Here is a 19,497-nt window from a genome sequence, read left to right on the forward strand (position 1 = left end):
ATTCTCTCTAAAAATCAATGGAAAAATATCCTTGGGTGAGGATGAACAAAAATAAATGAACAAAAACAAACAAACAAAAAATAAATAAATAAAGGTGATTAAATGTTTTAAAAATTTGTTATATTTAAATTGTTTATAGTTTTAAAAATTAATGTGTTTACACAGCACACTCCAAACACAATGACAAAATATTCTGTGACCTACCAGTATACCCCCACCACCTGAGATTCTTACATAATAGAGATGAAATGGAGTCTTGGTATCACCATTAAAAAAAAAAAAATCTGATACATTCTCTTAAGCAGCCAGAATTAAGAACCACTGGCTTAGATGATACTGAAACTGAAATTGGACAAGTTAGCCCTTCTTGAAACATTTAGTGCAATTTATAATAAAGGTTGCTTCTATTTCTGACTTCAAATATATAACCAAATGAATTCTCCTGGCATTCTCTGACTTTAAACTAAAAAAAAAAAAAAAAAGACAAGTTCTCTAGGCTTACATTTTGAGTCAACTCCTACACTTACGCTGTGACAAATTCATTTGAATAAAATTGGCCTCCAGTTTCCAGGTCTTTCTGCCTAGTGCTAAAGATGCTGTGCTCACACCTGAGAAAGTTGTTCAGCAAGGGTTAGTCAGTATTCCCTGAGGGCAGAGCAGGAGATTAAAGTGTTGACCTGCCCACTAGGCTCTGCCAGTGACTGGAAGCCAAGCTGTGCACTGAAATGAGGCTCCAAATCTCCAGGCACCAACTCAAATCCAGCCAAGGCTGTTTTCTCAGTACCATGCAGTTGGCTATCTTCTATAGCAGCACCTCAGAAGCAGTGCAGACTTGATACAGGACTGTGACTTAATGTGACAATTTTCATATCTGCATTTTCCTTTTCCTCCCGTAGCAGCCCCTTTCTCTATGTGCAACACTACCAGATGCTTTTTACTGGATACCCCACTTTAAGTCGGCCTTTACTTCATTGTGACTTATAAGTAGTAGGGACATCGGTATGCAGAAGGCTGAGCGGGTGTAGATTGTTCTCTCCCAACTTCGGGATAACTCAGTTTCCCACATTATCCAATTACACCTTTAGGATTCTTATTATCTTTATGTTACTAATAGCATTTAGTTAGTGTTTTATATCTGTTACTAGAGGCCCGATGCACGAAGATTCGTGCAAGAATGGGCCTTCCTTCCCCTGGATGCTGGCACTGCCTTAGCTCCGGCCGGAGCTTCCTTTCTGCCTTTGCTCCGGCCCAAAGCCACCTTTCTATCTTCACTCCAGCCCGGAGCTGTCTTTCCACCTTCCCACGCTGCCCAGGGCCTGGAGTGGCTGGGGTGGTGCGGAATGCCTGTGTTGTCACCATGGCGATGGCGCAAGCATCCCGCCCCCGGCCGCTCTGCGCCTGTGCATGCAAATTAGCCCACCATCTTTGTTGGGTTAATTTGCATACTCACTCCTAATTGGCTGGTGGGCATTGCCAAGGTACAGTCAATTTGCATCTTTCTCTTTTATTAGTGTAGATTAGTCATTATTTAAAACTTTAGTTTCATTCCTAAGAAATGGTATCCATGAAATAATGGGGTTATTTGTTATTAGATTCATGTGTTTCTTATACACATTAAAAAAAATCCACTGCTATTAGTACTTGTAAAAAATGTTCATCCAACAGAGAACAGACTGATGGTTGCCAGAGGGGAAGGGAATTGAGGGACTGGGTGAAAAAAGTGAAGAGATTAAAAGTACAAATTGGTAGTTACAATATAGCCACAGGGGTGCAAAGTACAGCATAGGGAATGTAGTAAATAATATTGTAATAATTATGTATGGTGCTAGGTGGGTATTGGAAATATCAGGGGGATCACATTCTAAAATATATGATTTTTCTAACCACAATGCGTACACATGAAATGAATACAAGAATATTGAATGTACTGTAATTGAAAAACAAAATTTAAGTTAAAAGAAAACACACACAGCACGTCATCCACACATATGAATCAAACTTTGGGAAAAATCAGGATTATCTATTGTCTTGCAAACAATACCTAAATAAGTTTGTATTCTTTGAGGTGCAAAAGATAGAACTCCTAATCCAACTGACTTAAGCAAACAATGGAACATATAGCCCCAGTAAGCAGCTTGAATCAGATTGCAAATCCCACCCCTTTCCCTAGATGCATTTCTTAGTCTGTCTCCTCTGAGGTGGCTTTATCTTTAGGCTCTTTGTGTTCTCAGGTAGACCCCTGACATTCTCAGGCTCACATCATTACCATACTTAGGTAAGCGGAAGAAAAATTCAATATTCTCATGAATTGAACAAAGACCCAGAATTGAGTTTCCTCTGTCTTTATTAGCCTGGACTCGCTCATGTGCCCAGACCTGGAAAAATTACTGTTTCTAGGCCCGTGGGGCAGCCTTCCTTCCCCTGGCTGCTGGCACTGCCTTATCCTGTGGGGCAGCAGAGGCCATTTCCTTATGAGCACACAGTTTCATCCAGAGTAGGATTAGCTTGTTTTTATTTTCTGAAAAGGAGGAATAGATGTGTGTAGGCAATGCCAACAAATATTCACTTCAAAATCAGTGGATTATCTTTCTCCTGAGTATTAAGTACTAGAGGCCCGATTGCACGAAGATTCATGCAAGACTGGGCCTTCCTTCCCCTGGCTGCTGGCACCACCTTCGTTCCAGCCTGGAGCCACCTTTCCTCCTTCTGACACTGCCCAGAGGCCTGAAGTGGCTGGGGTGGTGTGGAACGCCTGCGTTGTCGCCATGGCGATGATGCAAGCATCCTGCCCTGCCCCCAGCCGCTCGGCGCCTGTGTTTGCAAATTAACCTGCCATCTTTGTTGGGTTAATTTGCATACTCACTCCTGATTGGCTGGTGGGCATTGTGAAGGTACGGTCAATTTGCATCTTTCTCTTTTATTAGTGTAGATAACCTTTATCTATATTGTTCTTATAGTCTTTCATATTCACCCTTCCCTTGGTATCCAGTTACACAGAAATGCATGCTAATATTTCATAAAACTACATTTAATAAAAGACACAGAACTTCATTTGAAAAGCTCACAAAAGGAATAGAAAACTTGGTATCTTTGAGGTTAAAATCCACAGGAAGAAATGAAAGAAAGGCTAGATTGTATTATATTATTGATCCATCCATTTAGAACTAATATTAGAATTTTCTTCTGTGATACATATCTCAACAGATTTGTTTTATGGCTTATTAGCAATATTTTAATTGCTTTAATTATTAACAAATACCATACTATTATGCTTTTACATAGATGGCCTCATTTGAACCTTACATTTTTGTGAGGTAAATATTATCCTAATTTTACAAGTGAGAAAAACTGAAGGTTTTAGGAAGGTTAATTAACTTACATGGCTAATTGACATAGCCGGTAAGTGGTAGAGATAACAAGTAAATCCAAGTTTCCGACCTAGCTGGTTTGGCTCAGTGGATAGAGCATTGGCCTGTGGATTGAAAGGTCATGGGTTCGATTCTGGTCAAGGGCACATGCCCAGGATGCAGACTGGATTCCCAGTAGGGGGTATACAGGAGGCAGCCAGTCAATGGTTCTCTCTCATCATTGATGTTTCTATCTCTCTCTTCCTTGCTGAAATCAAATATATATTCAGTGAATTTATTTGTTGAGAGAATAAATCAAAATAGCTATCTGACATTGTCTAGAGTAAATTTGAATTTTATTGATGAAATTTTCAGTTTTCAAGTCTCTGGATTAATAAAAAAACATACACTATCTGATAAAAACTAAAGCACTCCCTAACTAAACCTAACATTAAAAGTAGCATCACACTTACGGTTGTTACCTTATAGTTGTTATCTTGTAGCAATTAGACACTGCATGGCGAGCATGTGCACAATATTTGATGCTGAGATGAAGGGTCTCGCCATTACTTAGGCAGAACAGGAATGGTCTGTAATAGATTGGGTAGAATCTGAAATATGGGAGAAGAGAAAATGCAGCAAAGTGAGAAATGAAAAGATAGTTTTGAAAAAATATAAACTATGAGAGAAAAATCTAAATATATTAGGAACAGCACCTGTTCTTAGTCCCAGGCCTCTAAAAGTTATTTGAAACATTGCAGTAAAAGTATGCACAGTTTAGCACTGTGTTAGAAGATTGTCTCCTAATTCTTTGTGTATCTAAAGGAGTGGGGAAGTTTTTCGTTTTTTTTTTTTTTTTTGTGTGTGACTTTGTTTTAATTTAGAATAAACACAAAGTGATTTCTTGGTGCCTTTTCATTTTAGGTTGATGATATGCTGAGATATTGGGATAGAGAATGGAGATGATTTTTTTTAGTTGAAATTATTCCCCCTCAGGCATTGTAATAAGGCATTGGAACACATTTTAAGAAATATGGTTTCAATTTAACTATTTAAAGAAGAAGGTAAAAAGGCCCTACAAGAATTTTTTTCCCTCTTAAAAATGAACTTTTTACTTCTAAATGTTTTAATCATGAGAATTTATGTTGTGAAGAATCTTGTCAAGTGATTTCAATGCTGTGATTCACTATATACAGTAGTCCCTCCTTACCCATGGTTTCGGTTACCTGTAATCAACAGCAGTCCACATATTAAATGGGAAATTCCAAAAATAAGCAATTCATACTAGTAAGTTTTAAATTGCACAGCATTCTATGTAGCATGATTAAATCTCAATCCACCCTGCTGCATCCTGCCTGGGACATGGATCAGCCCTTTGTACACACACACACACACACACACACATACACACACACACACACACACACACACACACACACACACACTGTACACATTACTCGCCTGTTAGTCCCTTGATTGCTGTCTTGGTTATCAGATCAACAAACCTGATATTGCTGTGCTTGTGTTTAAGTAACCCTTATTTTACTTAATAATGGCCCCAAAGCCATTCACATAACTTTTATTACAATATATGTTATAATTGTCCTATTTTATTGTTGTTGTTGTTAACCCCTTACTGTACCTAATTTTTAAATTAAACTTCATCATGGGTGTGTTATATAAGAAAAAAACATATGATTATAGGGTTTGATACTATTCTGTGGATTCAGTCATCAACTGGGTGGGGGGTCTTTGAAAATACCTCTCCCAGGATAAGGGGGGACTATTGTATTTTTTAGGTCATCTTTAGGGATATGTTTTAATTCTGGGTGATATTCATAGCAGTCATTATGGATACCAACTAATCAGAATCCACAGCAACCTTTTTGCTGTACCAGATATACCTGTTGGCTGTAGTATAGCTTAATCCACCTTTTACTGAATCACAGCATTTATGGTAATTTGATTACAAATAAGGTGAGCCAGTTTAGAACTCCCATCTTCATGATTTGCTTAGGTAAAAGTCTTTTCTTGGCTATAGGCAGGTGAGTTTATTCTAGTTACATGCAATATATTCTTCTAGTCTTTTATACATGAACTGAAATTGTCATTCATTAAACAACATAAAACTAGAGAGATAACTTATGCATCAGGCGATTTGAAAATTGTTCGAATGATGTATAATCATGTAATTTCCATTAAGTATGGATTCCAGTGTTCAAGCTTTTCATTTCAGCATCTCAGATTATTTTTGAACAAGGGATTCACACAGGAAAAGGAGATCCTCAGAAATTGCACATGATTGGTGTCACTGTTTATAAAATTTTCCATTTTTTCTTTCTTCTCATAAAGACTCTGGAATCCATGACATCTTTGTAATTCATAAAAACTTTCTTCTTCTTCTGAGTGGACATATTTTGCCTGGCAGATTTCGAGAGAAAATTAGATTGAAGTGGTGTAATTTTCATTTTTAAACAGGCTTTGAATTTTTTTTTTTTAAGGATACTGGCTGTCTGTTTTATTTCTTAAATACACAATGTACCCATTTCATCTGACTTGAATTTTATTACCCATAGTTACTAATAGTGTTCCACCACCAGTTCTCAGATCACTTTCTCACTGTATTATCTCCTGTGTTGTATAACTGCATTTTGGACTCCAAGAATCGTTGTTTCAGGTAATGGAGGACTCTTATTAGAATATTAGGGACTAGGGAGCATTTACAAAAACTGAAACAAGACATAGATTAACTTGAAATAGGAATTAATTGAGTTTACACAGAAAGAAAAAGTTTTTAGTACACATAGCATGTGGTTCTGTAAACACTGGATAAAGATATTACTTTAAAAATCATGTAGGGAAAAATTGCTTCAAATCAAAAGGAAATATGAAGTAGTCGGGGTTTATTGGCTTTGTCATGGCTCATTTACCTCCATAAGTTCCTTTTTTCTTGTAGGTTATGACTTTTGTTCTGAAAGGCATAACTGCATGGAGAATTCTGTCTGCAGAAATCTGAATGACAGGGCCGTCTGCAGCTGTCGAGATGGTTTTAGGGCCCTTCGCGAGGACAACGCCTACTGTGAAGGTAATCCTCATGCCGATTTGTAGCTCAGATGGATACATTTCCTAAGATTACTGCATGCCAAATTTATTAATTTCCCAGGTTGTCAGGTTGATGGGCCCATTAAAAGTGGTGAATTTAATTTGGAGCATATTAATCAGCTAAACGTAATTTATCTTTCAAATTAAAGTTTTTCAGCTATCTGCTGTATGTCAGACTAATAAGTTAATATGGCTGGTTTCTTGAATGAGAACAATACTCCCACTGTGAAATTGCCTTTTTTTTTTTTTCATAATTAGATGTTCAGGTAGTTCACATATTGACACATGATTACTGTGGCTTGCAGTTAGCATTGTAGGCAGATTTTTCCAGACAATGTTGTATAACAAAGGCAATCAATTAAGCGGAAGATAAAGTGCCCACTGCTATTTTTGTTTGCTAACGTAAGTAATCTCAGTAGTTGTACCGATGCTTTGTGGTATTTAGTAAATAGCTCCAATGAAATAAATGGTTCCCTAGTTATTTTTAAAAATCTCAACTAATACCCAAGGTAGTTTATTCTCTCATGGAAACAATCCAAATACAGTGAGGAAGTCCTTGGCATTCATAAATACTGTGGCTTTAACTATTCATGAAGTATCTAGAAGTGCATGAGATATAGTAATTTATGATTTGCCCGAGGCACAGATTTGAATCATTCTCATTAACTGTGTGTCTAGCTAGTGGGTCTTGAAAGGAAGAACACTGCTATAGTGGGGTTTGGGCCTTTGGAGTGTTCTAGACTTGCCCTTTCCAAATGTCAAAGATGTGCCATTGGTCCTTGGAGGTGGAAAACCTCCAAAGTATAAACATTTAACCTTTGCTTAGCTACACAGTGATTTATTGGCTGTTGGGAAACCAATTCCTATTGTTTCCCTTAGCTTTCAATAGATTTTTTTTTTCTTGCCTTAAAAGTCAGTATTTATTTTGACATTTTCCTCCAAAGTATTCCTTTAAATGCTTCTGAATCAGTTCTAAATTGACATTTTTCTCCAAAGTATTCCTTTAAATGCTTCTGAATCAGTTCTAAAGAGACTATTCCTTTTTTGCCTAAGGAAGGACATATGGCTTCCCTTCCCCATTCATAATGAAGATTTATTTAAAATTCCTCATTTTGAAAGATTATATACAAGAAATGTATTTAAAGTTACTTAGTAAAATAATGCATTTTAATTTATAATATTTAAGATTTCTAATATGTAATAAGCCCCACTGATACTGTTAATATGTATAATATGAAACCACATGATATAAATTCATGTGATACCTCTTTCTGAATCTTACTTTTATGATAATTATTTTTTATTTTGAGCTGCTGCTTTTGTTGTTGCTAACTATATTCAACTCATGTAGTAAGTACTTAGTGAGCACCCACTTACTGTACCCCATTTTTCTAGGGCTGGATGGAAAATGGTGAATAAGTCTCATACATTTCCTGTGCTCAGGAGCTTACATTCTGTGGGGGGTGGAGTCGGCAGCGGGGCGGGTAGAGACTATGTGAGTAACTCCTGATACAGATAAGGCAATTCCAGGTAGCAATAAGTAATAGGAAGAAAAGGAAACAGGATGGTGTGATGGAGAGTGACTGGGGAGTAATTTAGGTAGGATAGTCAGGGAAAGCCTCTGAGACTGGAGGAGGGTAGGTTGAGAGTTGACTTGAGACTCGATGATAAGGAAGCAACATTGAAAGGTCCAGAACAGAGCATTCCCATAAGAAGAAATAGCAGGTAGAAAGACCCTAAGTAGGAACCAGCTTGGCTGTTCTAGAAACAGAAAGAAGGATAATGCGATGAAGCAGACAAGTCAGAGGAGAGGCAGTTAAGAATTAGGCAGCATGAAGACAATGTCAATAGGACTATAAGGAGGGGAATGACATGCTCAAACTTGGAAGGACAGTTCTGCCTGCAATGTGTTTGATGAAATGTTGAGTTGGATGTGGTGGGGAGAACAGAAGTGCCCACAAAAAGACTGGTTGGAAGGCTACTGCAGGAGTCTAGGCAAAGATGTTGGTGGCCCGGATTGGAAAGTGATAAGAGAGATAAGGAGGAGGGGGGATATTCATGGTAGAACCATCTGGAATGGATCAGACTGAAAAATGGTTTGTAAATTGCTTCATGATATGTATTGTTCATTTAAAGATGTAATCTTCAAAAGTTAAGAAAGTGATGGAAAAACTTGTTGGTTTATTACAGAGATACTAGTGGCCCGGTGCATGAAATTCGTGCACATTAAAAGGGAATTAATTAGAGGAAATATTTTAATATTGTTATTTGCCCTTTCTCTACAATAGAAGTGTCAGAGATTAAAGAAAAAGTAAAATGTATATGAAAATCTTTCTACTGTCAGAGTCTGGGGCGTGCTGCAGGACCCATAGTTAAGTTCCCGCCCCACCCGTGTGTGCCTCGAAATCACGCGAGATCCAGATTCAGCTGGCCCCACCCTCATCAAGCCCCACAGGGCGGGGGGTGCAGCCTCAGTCCCCTGGCTCGGTACCAGGTAGGGGGTGTGGCCTTAGGTCCCCTGGCACAGCCTCAGGTCCCCCGGCCCCAACGCTAGGGCACAAGGGCACGACGGCCATTTGCATATTAGCTCTTTATTATATAGGATTGTTTTTTTATACATGAAGACATTTAATATTATATCTTCTGTTATTCATGTTAACAGGCTTTGTAGTATTCTGATCAAATTTGGTTTTACTTTGTTATTGTTGTTACTAATTTTAAGGATGTTTTGACTTCTTAGAAGCAACATTTGAAAAAATGTTATGCAATCAGCTGGTCTTATAGAGTTCTGGTCCTCTAAGAAATATGACTTTTCATTATATACAAAAATGAGCAAGTGGTAACTTGTAAGTAATATACATTTACTAAATCTGTGGGGTTGTTTAATTGAAATGATTGATTTTTACTGTTTACTTGATCAGTGTTAAGATAACACTGGTAAATATTGAAATTCATTTATTCATTTGACACATATGCATTGAATACCTACTTTGTTCAAGGCCAGGCTAGAGGTGAAACAGTAAATAAGATATAATAATGACTGATATTCTTTTAGGCAAGAAGATAAATAGATCGTTGCACCAAAGGACATTGAATTGCACATGGGGCAAATGCCCTGAAAGAGAAACAGGTTAACAGAGGTCTGATCTGGGTGGGTGGTAGTGCTTGAAGAAAAGATGTTTTTGTTTTTCGTTTCTTCTGAAATCTGAAGATTAAGTAAAAATCAGCCAGGCATATAAGTAAGGGTGGGAAAGAAGGGAATTTCCTTGGTGGAATAATCAGTGTGCCTAAAGGCCTCTAGGTGGAGAGAAGGACTTTGTAAGAACTGACACAAGGCAGAGAGCAAGGGAGAGGTGCCTGATGAGACTGAAGGTGGGAAGCAGGTAATTAAAGGGCACAATGAAGACTGAGGTTTCCTGATAAGAACAAGGGGAAGCCAATGGCAAGTTTTAAGCAGAGAGGTGCCATGATCATATTGTGAAGGCAGAGATCAGGTTGATGTGCTTATAAGCCAAGGAACACCAAAGATTTCCACCAGCCAAGCATCAAAGTGAGGCAAGAGGCATGGAACAAATTCTCTTTCACAGTCCTCAGAAGGAACCAGTCCTTGGACACCTTGATTTTGGACCATTAGCCTATAGATTTGTGAGACAAATTTCTGTTGCTATGGCCACCAGTTTGTGGTACTCCATGGTAGCCCTAGCAAATGAATGCAATCTGAAATACTTTTTGCTTATTGGTTTAATTACCCATGATTTAATTACCCTTCTAGACTGCTTAATTTTTATTTTTTCCTTGAAGATTTTCTTGATAGATTAAGTGCACATAGATTTAACTTATCAAATCAAATTTTAAATTTTATCTGACTGAAGAATTAGTACCTTGTCTGTATTGTCCAATTGTTATATATATATATAATTATGTACTATATTATTTATTAATGGATTCATATATATGTATTGATATATATTTCTCCCATCTATAATATAAGTGTCTTGCTGTCATAGATTGTTTATTTTTCTTGAATTGTTCCTAACTTCTAAAATAGAGAGGGACAAGTAGAGTTTAAGATACATTTGTTGATGGTACTTGTCTTTCTCTGACTGGCTTGTTTTATTTAGCATAATGTTCTCCAGGTCCATCCATTGCAAATGGTAAAATTTTCTTCCTTTTTACAGCTGAGTAGTATTTCACTGTGTAAATGTACCATAGCTGTTTTAAAGAACCATATGATTTCACTCATATATAGAATTTAACGAACAAACTGAACAAACAAGCAAAATAGAGACAGAATCATAGATAGAGAGCAGGTAGACAACTGGTGGTGGAGGGTGGTGGTGGGGATGGAGGGATTGAACAAAAAAGAAAAAAAAAGAGAAATAACTTATAGACAGGGACAACAGTGTGGTGATTGCTGGGGAACAGGGGATGGGGGTGAAAATGGGTATAGGGGAATAAATGGTGATGGGAAATAAAGTTTTTTACAACTAAAAAAAAAAGATATGTTTGTTTATTGATTGTTTGAAATGCTTAGATATGCTGAACAGATGGGTCCCTTTAGGCTACCTCACCACCAAAGAATTATTTAGGACAAGTATTGAACTTAGTGGATGTGTTTATATTGTGTAAAAAAGTCTAATTGCCGTATTAATTTTTATAACTAAAAATGGATTCAGTTGTTTTAAACTGGTATGTATTGGCCTTAAATTTTATTTTGAGTAGTACAAAAAAAGGAATTTATTCATTTATAACAGTCATTATTTATTAAATTATATGTATACTGATAAATGGCATGCGTAGTAAAAGGACCACACGCACCTATTTTCTTCTTTTTTTAAACCATTGTATCAAAAGAAATACTGTCTCCTCCTACCTCATTTCTGTCTTTTTAATGCAGTCCATTAGCTAATGATATCTCATCTACCTTTTTTCTTGTTCTGAATTTCAAGATTCTAGCCATGTAGTAATGTGAACATAGCTCTTAATGAAAACATGCAATGTCTCTGTTTCTATTTTGTATTCTCCTTTCCTGCTATTGTTTGTCAATAAGGCTATAATGAAAAAACACCACCAATTTCTAATAATCAAATGTTTTTTTAGAGGTATTTAAAATGCCTTTTACATTTATCTTATTTCATCCAGCAATCCTGTGATGGCGACATGATTAGAATCTCCTGTTTTGTGGTTCAGAAAGCTGAAGAGCTTGGAAAGGAAATGATTTGCCCCAAATCTCTTTTTATTAAACAGTAAACCCAGAAAATAAACAGTAAATCCAGGGTTCAAATTTATGTCATCTATCTTTAAATGAGCTGTTTTAAAATGTTTACTACTTTTAATTTGCTCATTATATAATTAAGCTAATTCTTGTTTTGATAAATAAAAGTGGTATGCAGATTTTTCTTTATACAAACATTTTTTAAAGCAGTTGATGGGCTTCAAAAATTGAATGTTTCTGAAAAGGAAAAAAAGAAATCTCTCTAGTCCATCCAGAAAGCATCTCACTGGCATTACAGAAACTGTAATGAGCTTAGCCCATGATAAATAACCCACACAGGAAAACAATGGGAAAACACTCCCTCTCTCTTTCCCTCCTGTCCTTCCCCTTTCTCCCTCATTCCCTCCCTCCCTCCCTCCTTCTCTCCATCCCACCATTTGTCCTTGTCTTTCCTTCCTTCCTTCCTTCCTTCCTTCCTTCCTTCCTTCCTTCCTTCCTTCCTTCCTTCCTTCCTTCCCCCCCCCCTCCTCACTCTCTCTCTCTCTCTCTCTCTCTCTCTCTCTCTGCTAATTAGTTTAGTGATTAATTCCTGACATACCCAGTATCTGCATATCATTAACTATGGAATAATACAGGGCTAATCTGAGAGGATTTCTTCAAGAGTAAGATGAGGAATAGCCTCACAGAGCTGCTCTAAGAGATATGAGGGAAAGATGTGGAATGAGTTCAATTTCTTTTTTTATTCTAAACCCAGCACACAAGTCCCCCCTGGAGCTCATGGGAGGCATGTTTAACAGGGTGGGGATAAATAACCAGAGGACAGAGCCCTGTGGGATTAATTAGGGAATTCTAGCAGACACTGTAGCTTTCAAAACTATGGTTAATGATGCACTCTAGGTGGTGTGTTATGGTAGAGTGTCTTAAATTTAAAAAGTCCAAGGTTGCTGTATTAATGAGGGTTCTCCAGAAAAACAGAGCCAAAAGACATATAGCACTTTCCCCTTTTCTGCAGTTTCGTTTTTCATGGTTTCAGTTACCCAGTCAACCATGGTTGGAAAATACTAAATGGGAAATTCCAGAAAGAAACAATTTATACGTTTTAAATGGAGCCCCATTCTGAGTAATGTGATGAAATCCCTAGGTGTCCTGCCCTGGACATGAGTCATCCCTCTGTCCAGCACCTGCCCATTTAGCCATTGACCAGGCAGTAGTTGTCTGGGTTCCATATCTACTGTCATGGTGTTGCAGTGCTTGTGTTCAAGTAACCCTTATTTTACTTAATAATGACCCCAAAGTGCAAGTGTAAGATGCTGGCAATTCAGATATGTCAAAGAGAAGCTGTAAAGTGCTTACTTTAAAGTGAAAGGTGAAAGCTCTTAACCTAATAAGGAAAGAAAAATAATTGTATACAGAGGTTGCTAAGAACAAATCATTTATCTGTGAATTGCCTAATATTTAAGTTAAACTTTATCACAGGTATATGTGTATAGGTACTGTCTGTGATTTCAGAAATTCATTCACTGGGGGTCTTGGAACATATCACCCACAGATAAGGGGGACTACTGTATATAGATAGATGGAGATATAGAAATGGAAGTAGATAGATAGATGATAGATAGATAGATAGATGATAGATAGATAGATAGATAGATAGATAGATAGATAGATAGATAGATAGTAAGAACTGGGTTTATGTGATTGTGGAGGCTGAGAAGTCCCATGATCTACAGTCAGCAGGATTCCCAGGAGAGCCAGTGATATAATTTCAGCAAAGTCCAAAGACCTGAGAATCAGGAGAGCCCATGGTGTAAGTTCCAGCCCAAGGACAGGGCAAGACCAATGTCCCAGCTGATCAGGCAGTTTCCCTCTTATTCAGCCCTTTTGTTCTATTCAGGTTTTGGACTGATTGGATGGGACTCATCCACTTTAGGGAGGGCAATCTGCTTTACTCAGCCTACTAACTTAAATGTTAATCTCATCCAGAGGCACCCTCACAGACACACCCAGACTGAGGTCTGACCAAATGCTTTGCTACCCTATGGCCTCGTCAAGTTGACATTTGAAATCACTATCATAGTTACAAGTTAAGAAAGAGGCATAGGCCTGGCTGGCATGGCTCAGTGATTGCGTGTCAACCTACGAACCACAAGGTTGCGGTTTGATTTCCGGTCAGGGCACATGCCTGAGTTGTGGGCTTGATCACCAGTGTGGGGTGTGCAGGAGGCAGCCAATAAATGATTCTCTCTCATCTTTGATATTTCTATCTTTATCCCTTCTTCTCTGAAATCAATAAAAAAAGAAAGAGGTTCTCATGCAAAGGAAGTTGAAGAAATCAAGGCTACCCATATACTATTTTTTTGAAACAAAACATCGTAGTTGTGTGACTTTAATGAACAACTGATTTCTCCCCACCCCAGAGAATGCACTCCTCTAGAAAATACCCATAGAAGTCTATGGGAGTTTATGATCACTTGATGATGAATAGAGAAGAAATCACAAATCAGTCATCAATTAATGATACATCTGTGTATTAAATAGAGTTAAGAACAAGCACTTTTTCTCTTTCTCTGAGATGGATCCATAGGCTCTTTTTGGAATTTTGATTTATGATTGGCTTCTATCATTAGACTTCACATAGAGAATCTTTGTTCAGCATTCATTTATTCACAGTAGTTGCTGAGTATATGTTGGTATCCCTCATTAGGACGTCATAATGCCAGGGTTCTTTTCCCATCCTTACAAAGGGTTCAGCATTCTGGAGAAAGGGGCTGTGCATAGATGATTAAAAAGGAATCCAAGGATGAAAGATATTTTTGAAAGGCATTGGAGGTCAGAGGAGCTTCAGCTAAAGGGAACTGAAGACTCTCCCTTGACTCAGGACCCTGCTTTTATTCAACACGATTTATCCTAAGGCAAGGTGGAAATATACACTTCAAAGGGTAAGGTATCAAAGGGTACAGAAGCATTATCAGTTTGGGGAACAGCCTACAGCTGTTCAGGTGTTTGGCCAACAGGAGGCAATAAAATGCTCTGAGCTGTCTGGCAGCAAACAATTGTCCTATTCAGGTTTGGGGGAAGTGCCATTTAGCCATTTCCAACAGGTAAACTACATACGTGGCTCACCCTTGTTGAGCTGCCCAAGTCCCATCAACCTTTGATGGAACTCTTATAATTATTACATGCTGGAATTGGTTCTCAGCAAGTATATACTATATGCTAGGTGTTGAGTGGGTGCTAGTTACACAGCCATGAGCAAAACCAATTAAGCACTTGCTCTCATGGAGCTGACTTTCTAGTGAAGGTCACATTTAAAGTCAATGCCCATTTTCTAGACACAGAGGGAAAGGAGAATTGTGATTGATGTTTTTGTGCTTTGTTAAAATAACTAGTCCTGGTCCTTATACTCTTTTTGGAGTTGTCTTTTAGGACCTTAGTACTCAGTGTGCTGGTCTAAGAACCAGCAATATAGGTCATCACACCTGAGAGCTGTTTAGGAACACAGGATCTCAAGCTTTATCTCAGACCTACCAAATCAGAATCTGCATGTTAACAAGATCTCCAGGTGATTCTTACACATCAGAAAATGCGAAGAGCCCTGGGATAAGGCCTAGCATTTATTAATTTATCATCTTAATGATTTGGTAGCTATCCAGTGTTTCTCAGCCATATGCTCACGTGGAGAGGAATTTCAGTGTTCACAGTCTCAGTTTATTTTTGTCAGGATACAGTGTGGTGTCCTCAATCTGGTTTCTTAGAGTGTGATTCAAGCTGCATCAACATCACCCAAGGAACCTGCTGAAAATGCATATTCCTGGGTGCAACCTTAATTTTCCCTAAGGAAGTCAGGATTGGGTCTCAAAAATCTGCATTTTTACAAGCTTCACAGGTGATTATGTACATTAAACTTGAAAAAAGGCTATTCTAATTTTATATGGACATCCTTCTAAGGATGAATTTTCAAAAACTATTTTCTTTTTTTAGCTTTTAGTTAATGTGCTCCTGTCTAGAAGGTGAATTGTTGAGCCTGTTTGGTCATATAATCCTGTGTATCACAGTGGTGTTGGTTTAAACCAGGGTTTCCCAGCCTTGGCCCTATTCACATTTTCAGCTGGAGAATTCATGCTGCCCTGTGCATTTTGGGATGTTTAGCCTCCCTGGCCTCTGCCCACAAGGTGCCAGTAGCACACCTGTGTCCACCCCTCTCCCCCAAAACAGTTGTGATAACAAAAATGTCTTCAGACATTGTCAAATTTTCTCCTGGAGGGCAAAATTGTTTCTAGTTGAGAAACATTTGTTTAAGCTAACTAAAGAATAAAAACATGGTTATATGGCTTAAATGCATAACCCATGGACACAGACAATAGGGTGGTGAAGACCTGGGGTGGGAGGTGGGGGTGAGCTAGAAGAGGTCAATGGGGGAAAAAGGGGACATAGGTAATACTTTCAACAATAAAGATTTTTTTTAATTAAAAAAATAAACCAAAACCGGTTTGGCTCAGTGGATAGAGCGTCAGTCTGCGGACTGACAAGTTCCAGGTTCGATTCCGGTCAAGGGCATGTACATTGGTTGCGGGCACATCCCCGGTGGAGGGTGTGCAGGAGGCAGCTGGTCAATGTTTCTCTCTCATCGATGTTTCTAGCTCTCTATCCCTCTCCCTTCCTCTCTGTGGAAAATCAATAAAATATATTAAAAAAATAAAAATTAAAAAAATAAACATCACCTGATTAAAAAAATAAAAACATGGCTATGTGTGAGCATGACACCTACCCCCAGTGTCTGTTCATATTATTTGATTGTCTTTAGGGATTTTGGTTTCATGCCAGGAATGAAGAGAAGTTTGTGTACAAGCCTGTAAGGGCTGCTTGGACCTTCGGGCTGGTTTTCATACTGAGTGGTGGGAGAGACATGATGTGATGATGGGGAAGAGGATAAACTCTGATATTTAGGACTAGTGGCTCTGTGCACAGATTTGTGCACATTGAAAGGAAATTCATTAGAAGGTGGCTGGCGGGGCGGGACTGGGAGAGAGGGGCCTGACCTGCCCTGGAGCCAACCTCCCGAAGTCCCTCCCTGGCTGACTGCACCTGGAGCGGCACCGTGGCTCAAAGGGCATCTGCAGAGGTACTCAGGCAGGTGGGGACCCTCAGCCTGGTCTGCGGGGATTGGGTCAAAACTGGCTCTCCAATATCCCCCGAGGGGTCCTGGAGTATGAGAGGGCACTCTGCAAAGTTGTTGTCACTCTGCAGCTCCTGCATTGAGCGTCTGCCCCCTGTGGTCAGTGTGCGTCATGCCTACCAGCTGGTAGGTCAGTCAGTCTGATGGTCGCTTAGCCTTTTGTATATATAGATAGAAACAAGGCTACCATAGGGCATAGGTCCCATAGAACAAAAGAAAATTAGGTAGGACTTTTTTTCTTCTTCTATTTTTGGGTAGCTCTGGACTTGCTGGGAAGACTGAAGATAATGCTGCATGGTGGTGTCTCAGTTTTGTAGCTTTGGGGATGGGAACTTCTTTGAAAGGGACAAAAAGAGGGACACAGAGCTATGTACTAGCTTTAGCAGAGACTCAGAGAACTTGGAGAAGGCTCAGGGGATGCCCAGGGGCAGGGTAGTAGGCAGTGATGGTGTGTGTTGACATATTCCCGAGCCCGGAGAAACACCCAGGGTGCACTCAGAAGTAGCTGGGGAGATGTTGAAGGGAGGCCTCAGATTCATCAGCAGCCAAGGACATTTGTGTCCATAGCCTGTAGCATTATTGACTTTCTGGCATGATCTTGAGTTTTCTTTGTCCTGCCATGCTCACCAAATTGCTTGCCTTTGCAATTTCTTTGTAGTATGATATGATGGAAACACTGCCTGCCAGTGTTAAACAAGTATTTATAATTACCACCCATTGCTAGTCAATTGTTTCAAAGCTGAAAAGCAAATCAGAACAAATACTTATTTTGTTTGTATATATTCCCCGTGCACAAAGAGTCATTCTGGTACCTGGGTGGATACTTTGTAGATTTATATGTGCAACCACCTGCCATTATTTTTAAAATACATGTCAGAAGAAATTTTGGGATTTAATAGACAGATTAATGTAAATTATTTAATTGATCAAATAAAAATCTTTCCATTTTTGACAAATGGGGGAAGTTCTGATGTTATGGAAAGAACATTACACAAAAGATTTGAATTTTATTCTTATCTCTGCTATTTTACTAACTGGGAATTTGTGCAAATCAATATCTCTGAGCCTCAGTCTCCTCACTTATTAAATGGGGGAGAATATGTCTCATGAGGTTGATGGAGAGTGGAGGATAAAGGAGATTAAGTATGTGAAAATGCCTGCCAGAAAAATATATCATTGGTAAACATTTGTGATTAAACTTGTGTTTCTTAGATATATTTATTACTACCAGTGTATCAGTCAGTTAGTGCAACATGCATTTATTTTTGGAACTAAGATATTACACCATTAGTATATTGAAAACTTTAGGTAACAATACACTTAGAGTCCATATAATAATATTACTTTCTATTTTAAGCCAATTATAATAAGATCTCCAGCTATTTCAGTAACTAAGTTACCATGGTTTATTTCCAGAACCAAATCACTTCATGCCTAATTCCTTTCTGGTTTGAATAATATTCTAACCAGTTCTTCGATATAGAGTAGGTATTATTTTTCCTCACTTGCAAATTATGTGATAAGATTTTAAACGTAACTATGGGATTTATGTTATTTTTCTGTAAATGCGTAACAGATTAAAATACTTGATAATTACATATGCATGTCCCTGTTTATTATTATCAGGGAGAAAATGTCTGCTTAGAATTAAACAATTCATTTTAAATTAATTGCAGGTGTCTTAGGTGAAGCAGCAGTTCATTATCATTTTTTCATTAGATAAATGAAAATTATTTCTCTCCCTGGAAAAGAATTAATTTGAAGTGAAAAGAGGCATCATATGATTAAATTTTTTAATAATTTAATTGATGGAAAAAGTATTTTTGTAACTCCATTAAGTTTAATGTCAAGTATATCTTAGATATTAAATTATAAATACCAGCTCTTGTCTTGCCTTCCAAGATTTCAAGTCATACGTCCTAGTTATATTTGTTAAAAGTGTTGAAGTCAATTTAACAAATGCTTGGCTTGAAATGAAGCACAACTATTAGCATTCCTTTTACAATTCTCTCCCTCCCTTTATGTATTCATTAGCTTTCAAAAAGAAGAACCAACTTCAATATAAAATAAGATTATCATGTGCATTAAGGACATCTGAATAAAGGACTTGGAGATAGGCAGTGGAAGTTGGAGCATGATTAATGGGAGGAAAACAAGATAGCCAGAACTAGATCAGGATTGCACAAATAAAACAATTCCAATGTTGATTCAATGGTCCTGAGATGATGTTTGGGACCTGTTGGCACATGTGATGCTGGTGAAGGAAAATGAAATGGTATGGCCAAAGCATCAGACATTGGAGAAAATGTTAGTTTCATTATTAATATTATGACTAGAAACAATAATATGTTTTTAGGGGAAAACTTATTCCCCTGGGGATTGTGGGACAAACTAAATGAATGTGACAGAGAGGAGTGAGAGATTTGAGTTACGTGATGGGGAAGGACTTGGCTTATTTAGGCAAATGACTATTCCTGAGCAAAAAAGAGCCCATGCATTTGGACCTTAGGAAGTTGGTGCTACATTTAATGAACATGGAACTTTGGTTAAGAGGCAAGCACATTATGGTTCTAAATTACATCTCTTATTCATTGGTATGATATAAAAATAGATCCCTGGGATTTTAATTATACATAAGAATATTTTCGTTTTTCCCT

The 19,497-nt window shown here is 38.0% G+C and overlaps 1 protein-coding gene across 1 annotated transcript in view; it reads left to right on the top strand.

Moving 5' to 3' along the window:
* Positions 1-19,497, top strand: part of NELL2 (neural EGFL like 2) — a 366,183-nt gene that overhangs the window by 183,785 nt on the left and 162,901 nt on the right. Inside the window, exon 13 of the mRNA XM_054719142.1 lies at positions 6,304-6,432. Within this exon, the coding sequence (XP_054575117.1) occupies positions 6,304-6,432 (129 nt within the window). The remainder of the gene's footprint in view (positions 1-6,303; positions 6,433-19,497) is intronic.

This window comes from Eptesicus fuscus, chromosome 7, assembly GCF_027574615.1.
Source record: "Eptesicus fuscus isolate TK198812 chromosome 7, DD_ASM_mEF_20220401, whole genome shotgun sequence".
NCBI lineage: Eukaryota > Metazoa > Chordata > Mammalia > Chiroptera > Vespertilionidae > Eptesicus > Eptesicus fuscus.